This window comes from Mesitornis unicolor, unplaced genomic scaffold (assembly GCF_000695765.1).
Source record: "Mesitornis unicolor isolate BGI_N332 unplaced genomic scaffold, ASM69576v1 scaffold19065, whole genome shotgun sequence".
Taxonomy (NCBI): Eukaryota; Metazoa; Chordata; class Aves; order Mesitornithiformes; family Mesitornithidae; genus Mesitornis; species Mesitornis unicolor.
The window spans coordinates 68878-85145 of NW_010187738.1; the positions used below are offsets into that span (position 1 = coordinate 68878).

The following is a 16268-nucleotide window of genomic DNA, read 5'->3' on the forward strand; positions in this document are numbered from 1 at the left end:
ACTCTTAGAAAGAAAAAACACAGCACATACACTAGAAAAAGCCAAATACACTGTTTTTCCAGTGCCAGATGCCTACTGAAATGCTGAATTCACATTGCCTTTCCCTGGGATTTATCAGATGTATTTTATTAAATCCAGTATTTTAGCAGGTTTTGTGACAGGTGCCTCCATCCCCAGATAGAGACAGGTTTCACAGTTAAAAGCAAAGCAATCCCCAAGGACCCCATTTCTTGCTGGTCAGAGCAGTGCCTAAGGAAAAGCGACAGTGCTGTGATCGTGCACCTTTGATGTGTAATGCTAACACTGGGTCTAGCACTCCCTGACATGAGCTAGTGCCATTAGACTGAGCTAATACTCCTTCTCCTCTTTCCACTCTGCACATTTCACCCTTCTACACTTTCTCTGCCCTCATCAATAGCAAAGCACATGTCTGGCTGCAGGCACAGCACACACAGCCTTTCCCTCATCTACAAGCCTTTAAAGACAGGAGAAAGAAGAGCAGCTTTTTTACTCCTATAGAAGGTTCTAGCTGAAGATATTAAAGGTTTTTTTATACACACTATATAGATATAATATATACAATAACTGGAACATACATAAAATCTATACATATCAGATATGTATGTACATATATAATATGTGTATATATACTTAAGTGTAGATATAGGTATATAAAAACCTTTACATTTTTCCACATTACTTAAAAACAAATGGAAGCATCATCCAACACCTCCCTCAAAATTATGGGGATCGGTCCAAGCTTACTTCTCTACTGTAGCTCTTACAAAAGAAGCAATGACACTTTGGTGAACCTCCATGAGTTACCAGGGTGGAAGTTGCTTGCAGTCAACCACCTGGAAAAAGGGCTGTGCAAACACTTGCTTATCAAATGGTGACTTGTTCCAACTGCAACAGCAGTATTGCTTCAAACTCTGCTCCTCTAATAACAGAGCAAACAGCTCAGTGTCTCTCTTTCCAAGGCATACTTTATCTGCTTGCTCATTTCTCTGCAAACTCATATTGACAGAGCACTAGCCTGTCTGAGCATCATTCAGATCAACTATGTTCAATATCCATTCCCAGTTCCTTCAGTTGCTTCACCTCTCTCCCTGCCACTATCTGTCCCTGTGGACAAGTCATTGATTTGTCCAATCTGCTGATGATTTTGACTCAGTTCTGTAGGTTCTCAGAGCCAGGCTGAAAGCAAATCACCATCCACACAGGCTCTCACCTCTGCAGTTACAATCCCTCTAATCTTTGGTCTTGACCATGCCAAATGCCCTTTTTCCCATCTCTGGGAACACTTGAGTTCATGCCACATCCAACCACTCTATTTATCCTGCCATCAGTTGCTGCCTCTTTACAACACCCAGTACTCCCATCCAATATCATAATCCTGCACCTAGCATGGGGTGACTCAATGCAAAGCACAAACTGGCCCAGGCTGTACCCCATCAGCTGGACATCAGCTTTGCAGGAAAGGACTGGGAGTTCTTAAGGATAGCAAATTGAACACGAGCTAACAGTGTGTCTGCGGAGCAAAAAAGTCAGCCACATATTGACCTTTGTCAGCAAGAGTATAGCCAGCCTCCTAAAGCAATTAATTATTCCCTGCTATTTGGCACTTGAGACCACAACTGGACACTATGTCCAGTATTGGGCTACCCTGTTACAAGACAGACATTGACAGGCAAGCAGGTCCAGTGGAGAGTCATGAAGATAAGGGAGCCAGAGTGCATGAGATAGGCTGAACAAACCCAGTTGTTTCAGCCTAAGGCTGGAGCGAGAGGGAATCTAGCTGCTGTTTTCATGGCCTTCATGGGATACAGAGAACAGAGCTAAACTCTTCCCAGAGGTGCACAGCAACAGGACAAGAGGCAATGGACACATGCTGCAGCAATGGAAATTTTTGTATGTTAGGGAAAAAAGTTTCACAAGGAATTGAAGTACAAGGAATCTTTTATATCCTGATTTGCAGGAATCTACTGTTACCCAAGCTGGAGCAAACACAAAGGCAACACGAATTGAAAACAATTTCCTTGACTAGAGGAAGTAAAGCGCTGATATTTGCCCCTCAAAAAAGTTTATTTTTCACCATGGCAAAAAAAGTTTGGTGTAAACATATTTGGATTATTGTATACTATATGTACATTGCAGTCTTACAAGTCATGAGAACAAATGGTATCTTGCAGCTGACATGTAGTATTTAATATTCCCAGCTCTCAGTCTACTATCTGACACACCATAGTATACCTTGTTAAAGTGCCTTGCATGCAAACGATCACTGAAGGATTGACCACATCTTTATAATCAGACACTTCTGGTCATGTTTTTTTACAAACACCAACTGTAGCTGTTGTCAAGCAAGGTTTCTACTTCAGCTTTCCAGAAATGCCTTTATAAAGAGTTAGACAAGCACAACTACAAGTGGAAGGTTTGTGTTCTAAGTCAATGACAGGTAACTCGACAGTTCTTTTTCTGTTATCGTATGATCCACATAACCATTGTTAAACACCAAGATTTAGTAAATGAGAATTAATGGTGCTCTGTGATAAAGGTGAAGTTACCTTGCACTTTCAATTACCTATCACATCTACAAACAACAGAGTTTTTGTAATAAAAGGAAACTGGAGAGCATAAAATGACCATTAGGAAATTTTCTTTCCAAAACTGAGTGTTGGCTGCTGGCAGTTGTTTCGTGGGAGACACCCTAAACAAGTGAATAGCATTGGAAAAAATGAAACTTTAATTTGTTTCAGATGCTGGAGCCAAATTCTTTTTTTTCCCCCTCCCTTATTTCAGGGAGGAGACTTATAAGAGACATACCAGCCCTGATCCAAAAGAGAGGCTTGTGCGTTACTCTGAGCAGGCACTTTAAATGTCATACAGAGGAAATGACTTCTCAAACCAGAACAGGAAAACACTGACATTTCAATCTGCCTATTCAAAAGAAATGTAAGGAAGATTAATATTGAATAGGAAAACTATTGAAAGAAGCTGCAAACACCAAGCCTGAGCACTTTGTGTTCTCCGTAAAGACACAGCAAAGCCTGCCAGGTCAGCTCTTGCTTCAGAGTGAAAAGAGAGGATCTGTCTCTAATATAGAAGCACTTCCCAGCAGTCCCCAAAACAAAACTCATCCTTCAAGTGTGAACCAGTACATTCTGGAATATTTCAATTAAACCACATTTTCCATGTATTGAGCCAGCTTGAACTCAATAGAGCTCCCTGCCAGCTTGTACCAGCCAAGGGCTTGGCTCTCCCATCTTCTCCATCAAGGCATAAAACACTGCTGCCGTGCAACAGCTTATATACAAGATACAAAGGTTAGTGAAGGATATGTAGAAACAAAAGCAAATCCAAAAAGGACTGAGGAGAGAAGGTAGAAGGCACGACTCCACAACATAGAGGTGCAAAAAATAGAGGCAGTTCATAAGGGTTAGCGCCAAGGCAATAAAAGTGACAAGCATTGGCCTTCCATTAGCAACCATAAGGCAGCCATCAGGTTAATCATTACCAGAGTGAGAAAAACCCTCTCAGGTCTTTTACCAGGGCTGCAGCAGCACACAGAAAGCACATTGTACAAAAAGCCACACATGGGAAAATGTTGTAAGTGCAACACTGACCAGGCTTAAAAGGTTGGGAAAGAGGTGGCCAGGAGGAAATACCAGCAGAGAAAGCACGTATGTGTATCAACAGCTCGGTGTGTGCTGTGCAGCTGCCTTCACTGAATAAGGAGTTTTACAGAGCAGCAAGCTGCAGAAATATTTGGATACCACCGCTGTTAGGGGATTCTGTTATTGGGCTGCTTGGTTATGCTATTCAGCAAGTCAGGGATGACAGCAAAAGTGTTATACCAAAAAGGAATACAATGGAGTTTAAGATTCAATTATATAATCCTAGCATTTAGAGGCAACATAGTTTTGAAGTCTGCCATCTATATATATATTTTTTTTTCAGCAAATCAGGTTCATTTATTTGTAACCACTGCTGTATTGTCCCTTCAGACAGGTCCTTTTTCTGGCAGTCTGAAGGATGAGGTACAGTTTACCCTAGTACACTGACACAAGTCTCTACGTATTTAGCGTTTCCATGCCACACAAGACTCTTCCATTAGAGTCAAAATACTGAATCAGTACAATCAGCCTTTCTTCCAGGCATCTCAGAGCACTTATTTTAATGTGGTGCAGTGCAGTCTACTAGAAGCCTAGACCCTTGAAGTGTTAAAAATCAACAGTACTCAAAAATACAATGCTATTTCTGTGACAAAGCAGCTTTACACTAGGTTACTGTAATGTCAGAAAAGAAAATGCATCCTCTTTTAAGACAGTATTTAGAAGTTATTTTCTGTCTGGCAAAGCAGAATACGGTAGCATCATCACTGTAGCACTAGAATATTTGCCTGGTGAGGCTCCTGTATTTAAGGCCTAATGACAGATTTCAGCATCTTGCTGCTTTGGAGCATTTCTGCGAATATAAACTACAGAAGATTGAGCAGTTTTCAGCAATAAATTGAGCTTCCAGAAAAATCATAGTCTTGAGTTTTTAGGGGAAAAAAGAAAAAGAAAAGAAAAGAAAAGAAAAAAATCCATCAAAGCCTTCAAGCTTGGAGGGGCCTTTTGCATGTGCCCCCTGCAAGAATCAAGTTTCTGCATTTTCAAGCTTAGCAATTTAACTGTTAAACTCCATCTCTCAAGTTTGAAAAGTTTAACCCCAGGCTTTCAGAAATGCTGTTTGATCTTTGATAAGTGTTGACAGACAGCAGGACGAGAAGCCTTTTCTCATAACGATTTTCCTGAAGAGCAAATCAAGCTCCCGCAACCCATCAGAGAGCAGTTAGCGCAGGCGGCTGCTGGCCCGGTGCGGTATTAGAAGGGTTAAAGAGCCATCTGCTGGCAGCTCCCACAAAGTGTTGAATGCTGCAAAGCTAATAAAATTTCAATTACAAATTAATTATGTACAGTGCATTTAATTATCCATGGATTCAAACTGTCCGTGGATAATTCAAATGAAGCACTTTCACAGGGGATATACAGTCTGCTATGTATCTGCCAACAATTTCAATGAGATGCCGATGGATTCTGGGTGTCTGATCTGTCTTTAAATAAAGAAACAGCTGGGCCCAAACGCAGTGTGTTGAATTTGGTCACATTAATGTTTACCAACAGCAGAAAAAACACACAGGCCTCTTTATACATTTAGATCATTGCTTCAAAACAGAAAGCACAGGAAAGAATCTCTTTAAGAAAGAGACAGAACTGGGGGGAAATTAAAGAGGCAAAAAAAAGACGACGTGTGACATTTATTAGTGAACATTATTCCTTAAGAGTTAAAATGAAAGCATAATCTGGTTAAAAACTTACAGCTCCATTTTAGAGGGCTGCTAACCACAGAAGTCATCTGAGCCAAGTGGGGAAAATTTGCACCTCCCTAACTGCAGTGGCCCCACTGAAAGGGCAACATGGTTCCCTTTGAAGTACACAAGCAGAGTTCAACCACTGGCAACAGCTTTTACAGCCTCTGTAACCTCCTCTACCCTTATTCCCCGTCACATCACACTGCAGCATCAGACACACAGGCATGGAGAATAGACAGCAGAACAGCTACGTGGCTACCCAGGCTTCATACAGCTGCATTACCTCACAAAGCAAAAATACCAGAAAGGGAAACAACCACACAGCACCTCTTTGCATTAACATTAGCAGAGAAGTAATCCTTGTCAGCAGCTGAGACATTAACAGGGCTGTATATACGAGCAAAACAGGGAGAAAACACCCCAGTAACAGCAGATCCTATGGAGTCCATCAGGGTGGGAATGCGTGCGTGCAGTCTGTAAACTTGAGTAGGCAGCATGCCACCAGCCCAGTCTTCGCTCAGCCAAAAGGCTGGCTTCAAGGGGAACGATCTCCCACTGCCTCATCTCCACCTGACATCATCTCCATCCAAGCATGCACAGAGCAGGTTGTTATCTTATGTTTCAGAAGGTAAAACCCACCATCAGAAACATCAGAAAGCCCCAGCTGATAATCCATTCATTAGCAGTGCTGAGTTTGATAAGGGTCTCTGTCAGAGTTTCTAGACATCACAGTAGATTTCATAGTGGGTGCACAAAATGCAAATGCAGTTCTTTAGGAAGCTATAGGTTTCTTGTAGCAACTTAAAGTACAACCTATTATTTTTCTTTCCAAGTCTCAATTTTACAAAGAATCCCAGTTATCCCATCTGTGCTATACAACCACACTACCCTGCTTTAACCACTTGTTCCCAAGCCTATTTACTGACATGCAGGAGCTGAACAAATTCACCTGCAAGTGCTGAACAAAAAAGGTAGATCTACAGTTCAATCCCAGAAAAAAACAGGACAAAGACTGACTTGCATTTTCTGTAGGTGTCTGAGCCCTTGACTAGCAGGGTACTCCAAGAAAATCCCTGAGTTTAAGGTTGCTGCACAGCTCGCTTCAATGAAAGCCATAAGCTTGTCCTCTCAAGTGTACTTTACAGAGCATGCACAGGCTTAGGAATATGCTAAACCTACCTCTTAAAATAGATAAATAGGATATAGATTTAAAAAGCATCTGCCCTTAAAATGACAGATATTACTGCTGTACAATTTTAATCTGTCGTTTCATTCCAGCTTGCATTCTCAATACACTGCTAGACTGAGTTGTTACCCCTTAAGTTGTACATGCAGATAAACATTCACACCATTGCCTAGATCCACACGTGAGTTTCTGCAGGGTTTTTCTATTATCTTTCACAATACAATCCTTTTATTTTCTAAACCCTCATTATTAATACTAAACACTTGAGTTCCTGCCCTCCAACAAAGGAAAAAGCTCAGCTTTCCTCAATGAAACCATTCTAAACTTGGAGGTACCACTTGACATATTCTAGGACTGACAAGTTACCACAAATAAAGTGTCACATGCCGAAGATGGCATTGTTTCCACTTCACCCCATCATCAGCAGAGTAGAGAAAACAAGTTTAACAGCCCTCATCTACTATTCTTTTCCCCTATCTTCAACACAATTTTACTGTACAGACACAAACACGTGCTTGGTCCTTTTGAAATGTGTCCATAAAAATGAACCGTGGTGCTTTGAAGAAAGATGTTCATGACTTAATTCCTCCTGCACTGGCTGTCAATCAGACACTGAGCTTATGATGTATACAACCTATCGATTTTGTGAGCTTCCTTCCAGGAAGCAGCAGTTTTATCTGGGTGGGGAGCAGGACAGAAGAATGCTGTCTCGTTACCCATTGACTCCTCGAGCCATCGCTTTTTTGCTGCTGAGCAAACCAGCACGGCTCTGAGAGCCACTGGAAAGTGATTAAAATTTGGCAGCAGAATGTCTAAAACACTGGCGTTTCTATAGCAATAGGGAGAGTGAAAAAGCCTGTAGCATTGCTGCCATCCTGCTGTGAACCAGAGGTATAGTGCCTCCGACTTTGGAGCTGGAAAGCCCTTTTGTAAAGACCTCTCCTTCAAATTTAACAAGTCCTGTCTTAATTATTGAGCTAACTGCAAATTAAACACTATTTTGTAAGCCAGAAGACTGCATATCAGCCTATTTTGCTTAAAGATTAGTACCCTCACTTCTAATGCAATAGCCATGTCTCTTCTGTCTCCACATCTGCATTGTCCTCGGAAAACCAGGGAGGGATCCTACGGGCAGGCCAGCCAGTCTGAAGCTGCTGATGGTCTGTCCCTTGCCATTGAACTCCAAGTCCAGGCTTCTTTTTCAGAACTGCAACTGAATTTGGCTTCAGAAATGCAACATGAGCATAGCAGTCAAAATGATCCAATTCGGGTTGGGTTCTTAATGTGAGACTCTTAACTAGAAACGGTTTGATTTGCCAAGGCTGCTGAGCAAAGCCAGCGCTACCCATGAGCGCTGAACATTTCTGGGGAAAAAAAAAACACAACAGGCTAATTTTAACTGCCAAAATATAAATTCAAAAGCATAATTATAGGCACCCAGGTATGAAATTGTAACCATTTTAATCAACTTCTTTGCCTTCTCGCCCCCATTTTCTCTTAGGTAGCAAAGGAATTGCAGCCTTCAGTTGTGTGGATAGGAGAGACGGAAAAAATATTTTCTAAAGGGGCTCAGAAGGCTAAAGAAGAGGTGAGTTGTTCCTTTTTTCAGAGGAAATATTTTCTCTTGTTGCATTACAGCCGACACAAAGGAACAAGTGTATTTCTTAGCTTAGCACATACCAGTATGACCAGACCTGCCAAAGCTTGCTTGATAATAGCTTGTCTCACTAACATTTTTTTCTTTTAAGAGAGTCTTGTGACTTCTTAAGAGCCCCCAAGAGGTCACATTTCTTTCCTACTCACCTATACTTGCTTTATTTAAAAATTTTTCAGTGCACTGAAAAGTAGAAGAGAATAATGGAGAATTTCAAAATACGAAGTAAGAAACTGAAAGTTAAGATGAGCTTAAATTGTTCAGCTCTATTAATTTGAGAAATTGGATAGAGCCAAAGTGAACGAGAAAGTAACAAGGATAAATTTCCACTATGAAAACAAAGAGACTATGTTAAATAGTTATGTTTACAGATTATTTCTTTGGGCTCCCAGGAGTTCTATTGCTATTGCTTCCATTCCTTCCTCCCTTGTGCAGCTTCCGCACTAGAAAGAAAATTAAAACACTGCCCAATAGGCACAGCAACTCGGCCACCACAGAGAGCAATTCACCTGAAATCCTGATTAGATTCATGCTGCTTGCAAAATATTTTACTTATAAAGCTCCATGTGAAAAAATTAAACCTTTTTTCTTAAGGTGAGTCCTCTGTGTTTAGGCTGTGGGGTGAACACAAGCCTGTCTATTGGAAGATGGATGAAGCATCACCTTGGACGAGGCTGTTACTTCTGTGAGGGCTGTATGAGCTGATGGGTGTGCAGTGATTGATGCCCTCTAGTGGTCCCCACACGTAGGGAACCTTTCTCTTGTGCTCAAACCTTGACAGCAAGTACAGACGGGGATTAAAAATAAGACTAGGTGCCAAAGATTGCCTGGAGTAATCATGATCTTTGCTTTGATAGCCACTAATAAGGAAAAATTTCTTCTCACACCCACATCAGTCACGGGTATCACCTCTATCCCTGCTACCACATGCATAGACCTGCAGATATTTAACAGAAATGCTCTCTTGTTCTTCATGGGAGTGGATAGCTCCAGGGTTAAAATCACTCGTGCCCAAGATAGTTCACAGCATAACCAATATTTGGAGACAGAGCAAGAAACAGGAGAGAGAGACACAGTGATAACTGGGAATCAGAGAAGCCTTCCTTAAGAGCACTAGAATTTTGGAGGTGAGCTAAGCTCAGGCCTCAGAAGCCAAAGTATGTGGAAGTCACTTTACTCATCCTAGCATGACACTTCTGGCACTGTGACTGAGAACCTGGTAAAAAGAAGCCTTAAATTCTTCAAATACCCACTACAAAAGCAGCCTCTCTCCAATCCTCCCTGAAAAATGCAAAGCAGTCAAATATCAAATATGTTGTAGTAACCCAGTTGCCAAGGATGATGTGTCTGCAGTTCAGCCACCCATATTTAAACAAATAGAAGTCACCTTCACAGTTCACCCCACTTTTCTCCAGCTCAGGTCTACATGATGGCTGAAATCAGAGCTTGCCTCTTCAACAGCCTCTCCTTGCTTCTGACACATTTCTTTCAAAGTGGAAGAGATATTATTAGCTTTCAGGACATATTGCTGAAATGTGTGCGTTATGGACACACATTAGTTTCACAAACATAACAGGAGCTGCTGACACATAAATGCCAGTCTGCTTAGTAGGCTTAACGTGAATGAAGTGTTGAACTCGGTCTCTGATACTGGTGCAATCATTTAAAAATTTAAAATTAAAATTACTACAAGCTGAGCAATGAACACTTATTGTAACCAACTCTAAATCAGTGGGAATTCATTAATATCATTTGTCACCAAAAAAAAAGAGTTCTAAGTGCTGGGTATAAATTAGGACTTATTTTCACAAGTAAGAAGTGAAACAGGAGCTAAACAATTGCTTTAAAAATTCTCTGCATCTCCTGATAGTCAGTTTTGCCAGCAGAAGACACATACTGCAAACCCAGAAAATATCAGATCTCACTCAGAGCAAATACTATCTTCTAGCAGTCATTTTGGTGAGATGAGATTACTCTAACCCCACCACCTCCAAACCTAAGATTATTTGATAATTCTCACCTTTTTAGTAGTATTGATGTCTCAAAACATCTTGGAGAATATTTATACTTCCTTCCAAATCACATGAAGAAGGAGGAAGTTTGGAGCCTATGAGTAGCAACAGATACATAAATAACAGAGTAATTAAGCCAGCATAAAACGTGTTAAAAACAAAGTAAATTCACATTTCAGTCATTGGTCTGACCAGATCTCCCTGACAGAGCAAAGGTGGCAAGGCTGGCTAAAACGTCCAAGGCAGGTATGTAACAGCAGCTTGTTTAACCGTCAGAGAAATCAAGTTCATTACCAAAAGCTTCTCAACAAGGGAATGGCAAAGTTTGGATAAGAGCTTGAGGTGTCATGCCCTCAGACAGCAAACGTGCTGTTCGGGCATGGACAAAGCAACATCCTTTCTTTCAGAGTAAGAGAAAAGTCAAGACTTCTTTTACTCCAGGGCAGGGAGCTCTGGGTACATAGGCACAACAAGGAGGGGATGAAAATATGTCAGCTGGCTTTGAGTGAACTACAGGAATAGTTCATCCAAGAGCATAAGCATGAGCTGGATGCATTGTCCTGGCAAGCAAGATGCCCATGCTCCAAAAATGGGACCTAAGCCTCAGTGCTAAGACATGCTCAACTCATGATTAAGCAATTGGCAAACCTAGGAAGATGTATAGTATGACCATGAGAAGAAAAAGAATGAGAAAACTGATAGGATTTTAATTAAGACAAGTTTAGCTAGAAAATAACTGTGTACTCTGCCTCAAACTTTTGGGATTTCTTACTGATTTCCCAATTTCCTCTCCTCCGTAGCTTTCACTCCAAAGAACAGAGCTTTGTATCCTTTCTGTCAGCTGTTGACTATTGCAGACAGCAGAAAAATTGGATCCCAAAGTCTGTACATGCAATGTGGAGTCACAGTTATTTATTATTGCCTTTCAGCTGAGAAAGTTTGCAGGACATGGTTTTTTTTCCTTATTAAGGAAGGCTGATCTGAAATCAAAGCTCAAGTTTCTCAGGGCGCTGCCTACTATATAATAATATTTTAAAAAATCCACATGGTGATCTAGAGGGTCAAGTTTGAGTGTTGGTGTCTTGGATGTTAAGTCTCAAACATTTCTGAAAATAAGCTTCCAAGACATTAGACTTCTCCGATAAACTATCCTAGCCCAGTTATTCACTTATAGCTTTATTAACAGTAGAGTTACACCACAGCAGTTTGATTAAGCTTCTCCAACCAATATTTACTTGAACATTATCAAACATAACTATCCAATAACGAGTTTTGCTCAATACTCATCCATTCTGTAGACAGTAGTTAAATACTTGCTCTGAAGTCAAACAGTAAATTATTGCAACGAAAAGAATCCTGAGTTTAAAGAGCTTGCATTCTCAGGTTAAAGCCTCAACAAGCTAGAAATCAGAGCTTAAATTGGGGAGCGTATTTTTCACATTTAAACCATGGGTGGGAGTTGGTAGATTGTAACCTCCAAGAGCTGGAAGGATTCCACACCAGATTACGTACCCTGGCAATTTTTCTATCTGTTAAAGTCCATCAGGTACAGAGGTCCAAGCAATATTTCCACTTGAACTGAAAATCAGGATTTCCTTCTTTGAGTTGTTTCCTTCCTGCTTTTCAATAACAGGACCAGCAAATTGGATAGTGAAGAGGCACTAGCACAAATACACAAGTGATACTAAATGCAAGTAGACTACTAAAAAAAAAGGCAGAAAAACCTCTTGTATAAAGTACGTTTACATACAGCTTCACCTCATTAACTCTTAACTGTCAGCATCAGTAACAACTCTTTCCTTCTTGTATTCACATGTATATACTGAAGATGAGCCCAAAACAAGTGGAAAAGCTCCTCTTCGAATTCCTTAAGGCTTTGAAAGCACAGGACAGAGTGCTGCTAGTGGGAACTACCAACTGTCCCTTCAATGCTAAGCCTCAACCTTTCTTCAGATTCTACCAAAAAATTATTCTGATTCCTAGGCCTGACTATGCTTCAAGATATGGTAAGTATTTCAAGTGATCCTGCTTATTACTACTGTTTAAAATCCATGCTTATTGTCTGGTTATCCTCAGCACTGAATTTAACCTCAATTCATACCCTCAGGTAATACTGATACAGGCTACCCAGAAGATCTGTTAATATAAATGGAAGCTGGGAGAAGGATTTTTAAATAATCTTCTGTGGTGATTTAGCATTTCTTTGTCAGCTGTTTAGCATGCACCAAGTTCATCCCAAGCTGTTTTTTCACCATAGGAAGGATAAGATCCTATTTCAATATACACATTCTATTTTAAGCTTTTCTTTTTACATGAGGATTCTGAATTTCTATTACACCTATACACTTCAGGGTATCTCCATAAACAGAACCATGTCTGGAGGATTGAGGTTTGTCACTGTCAAATTCTATTTTTGTACTTGCAAATCATGAGAGAAATTGTAGAGTCATCCAAGATTTTGCATGTCTAATCTATCAAATATTGACAGTGATAGACAGGCACTCCCAAAGTCTGACAAACCCACTGAGTACCCCATATGCTGAGAGTCAACGCTTGTAAGGAAAAGAGGGTCTTTTATTAGAGAATTTGACATGGCTAAGAAAAAAAAAATAAAAGACACACTTTCAGGCATTGCAGGTTTGTTTTCAGATTTGAATCACCTTGACATCCGCAATAGCCAAGCATAGACAAGGAAGAAATGGTCCAAATTAAGCTTTATAATGTGAATCGATTACTGCAAGAAAAATGGTAGTCTGTCCTTCAGCACTGGCTTGTAGAAGGGCTTTTGTTCCCAAAAGTATAGTCTTTTTTTCCTGTAGTTTAATCACAAATATCATGTGGTTTAATCCACTTTTCTGGGTATTAAGGAGTCTGGATGTAGTCGCTTATAAGTAGAGGGGTTGTTTAGGTTCAATCTAAAGAAAACATGGAAAAAGGATTTTGGGGTATTCAGAATGGCCCCAGACATTTCAAGTTAGGACTTTCAGTGGTGCACTTCTCCTACCATGAATATGCCTACTGATCACCACATCAAGGAAAATGGACTCCCTCCACACCACTGATTTCTGATTGATCACGTCCCAGAATAATACAGAAGAGAAACCACACTCAGGTTGAGGGACCTCACTACAGAGTTGTACCTTAATACAACATTGCTCTGCATAGTCACCTTATTACAAAGTCATGCAACTGAATTGTGAAGTCCAGTTTCATACTGCCTTTCATGGAGGCAGCTGAGATACTGAGATGATGCAGGTTTGGCCAAGCTCAAGACAGGCTTCCACTGCCTAGCACACTGTAAATCACCCCCACATTCAATAATTTTCAGAGTGTGGATGGGAAATGGTCTCTAAGCAAGCTAACATGTGTTTCATGTTATGTTACAGCTCTGATAAATTACTAACAGATAAGGGACATGAATAAGACCTAGAGAAAGGAGGTGCTAGCAGCTGAATTTAGCTGTGTTTGTTTCTGAGGATTGAACAGTCACATTCTGGATTCTCACCACTATTTTGGAGTCAAAAGTAGAGCCAGTCAAAGGGATTTCAACTGCAAATTTAAGAATATCCCAGAAAGTTAACTCTTAGTGTTTTAAAGCAGATAAAACTTGTAGCTTTAGTTCTTTGACATTGTCCCATTTAAGACAGTGCTAGCCTTGTTCTTTAGCTCCAACCTTTCCTAAAGTTCAATGAAAATATGATCTCTACAGTACACTCATCTTTCAATCTTGACAGTTTTTAGTACCTGACACCCAATCTGAGAACTAAAATAACTTGTTTTGACAGAAAAGCCATGACATAACAAATATTTGTAGCCACAGTGCACAGCTGTCTGCTACAACCTTCCATTGTGTTACAAACCAGGATATTGCAATCTATGCACGAAGGAAACAAACATACAATGGAAATCATTAAACTGAAATATTCATGATCCTGTACTGGTTTCTTGCTATTAATCACCCAGCAAGTCAGTACCTCAGCAGAAGCTGCGGCTCACAATATACAGCTGTGCAAAAGTAGCACTCACTGCTGTGTGCATCAGTCCCTCTTTTATGAATTAGTGATTCAGCCAATAATTATTGAGAATAGTTATAATTCAAGTGGAAGACCACAGTTTGCCTGAGTGAAAAATGTAGTACAAAGCTGTCAATAGTTACGAGCACAAGTCCATAGTATCGACATTGCAGCCAAAGCAAGAGCAAGGCAGGTTTTCTCCATGACATAACTGCCCTGACATCCAGTAGCATTAACTTTCCACCTGACACTTTCATGCTACATATGAAGTCAAACACTGGATACTCAAAGCACAAATTGTCTGTCTCATTCAAGAGCCTTATTAATCTCTACACATAGAACATCATTTTTTCCAAGTGTTTTCTTCGAGGGTTTTAAAGGAAGGCAGCGTGAGATGGCATTAAAATTTTACAAAGTTTCTCTGAGACAGACTGTTAACTTTACAGAAGTTAAACGAAAAGCATTTATTCCTCCTATTAAATTGTGAGTTTTTTGGAAGAAGACTCTCAAGCACTTCACAAACATTAGGAAAACCTTCATGTCACAGAGGTTCATAGCTAAAAGATACGAACAGGTTCACCACTTAACTACCGAGCAAAACGCCAATCACAGGATTTTACGCTTGGCCTTTGAAGCATATGCCTGCATAGCTGGAAGCCTCTGGCTTCCAAACTAGACATTGAGTCCCCATTGCAGCCCTCAGTTCAGCAAATAACCTGTGATCAGGGTTACAGAAACAAAAACAGGTTGTTAATACAGGTACTTAACTCTACACACCCAAACGGGAACTTTCTGGACAGGTTTTCTCTCTGTGTATGCACACAGGCATATTTAAGTATTTCTTTCATTTACACACTCACATCCACCTCACTTTATGTGCCCTTTATGACTGTCTGAAAGTACTGACTGGTAGCCAACAAATTATTACTAATGGTTTAATAACGGATGTGCCTAAATGCCTGTATTCCACAAATCTATAGGGGAAAAATAGCAAACAAGAAAAATTTGAATCTTGACTTTCCTGACTGATACCACTTATTTCCCTGTTTCAAATTCGAAATGCAAATTTATTTCTCCTGTGTTCCTTAATGCGCATCTTTGACATTCTCTCTTTTTCTGGGTCTTGAACAGTGTTATGGAAACACATCATCCTGCAGAATGGTGGAGTGATCACCAACCTGCATGCCTAGCAAAGGTGTCTGATGGTTTCACCCAGGGACACATCGTCCAGGCAGTACAAGGTGTCCTGAGCCAGCTACGCCTCCTGGAGATGACCAAGAAGCCACTGAGGACCTCAGAGTTCATGACTCCTCTGGCCAGACAGGATCCTGTGTACAAAGCAGAGGAAGCAGCATTTAAGGTGAAGTTAAGAGCTACGTTAACTGGCAGTCTTTTATCGTCCCCTGCCATGTCCTTGTCTAGGCACATTTGATCTGCAGACCTGCTAATTCTGCTGATGGGTTGGTACATCACTATTTGAATGATGATGTATGGTTCGACAGCACCAAACACCATTTTGGGATGTTTGACAGCCCGGGCTGCTGGATGTGCCAGGCAAATGGCCATTATTGCAGGCAGCAATTCTGCACAGGCAACACGGCTGGAACATTGCTCTGCTGAACTTACTGCCTGCACCCAGCTCGTCTTGAGCAGTGTGGCCTTGACAAGCATGGATTAAGTATGTAGGTGCCATTAATACTATGCATTGGTCCTCTTTCTTTCAGAGGTGATATGCATTTGGCAAGCCTGGCTATATTTTCTTGAGAAGCCAGAAGACATACACACGTGGGGTCTGCAGGGTGCTCCAGGATCAAGTTTTAAGTCCTTAAAGTTATTTCAAACAAGAATTTTCTTCATTTCAGGGCTTTAAAAAAAATCAGTTGCTGCCTCAAACTCCATCCTTCTTCCCACCCTCAGGGCCATAAAATCCTTAAGGCAAAACCTAGTGCATTTAGCTGCATTACATATACCTTAAATATACACGGATCGCCCTGCAAACAACAACTTCTTCCTCATATAGCTCAGGAATAATCACCCTTTCTTTCCC

General features: G+C 40.7%; 1 protein-coding gene across 1 annotated transcript in view; it reads left to right on the forward strand.

The window, feature by feature from the left end:
* The window catches only part of LOC104541489 (IQ and AAA domain-containing protein 1-like), a gene marked incomplete at its 5' end in the record, with an annotated part of 81266 nt that overhangs the window by 59735 nt on the left and 5263 nt on the right, over positions 1-16268 (forward strand). The window contains 4 exon segments of the mRNA XM_010185562.1: positions 8044-8130; positions 12037-12214; positions 15353-15400; positions 15403-15581. Coding sequence (XP_010183864.1) covers positions 8044-8130; positions 12037-12214; positions 15353-15400; positions 15403-15581 — 492 coding nt within the window.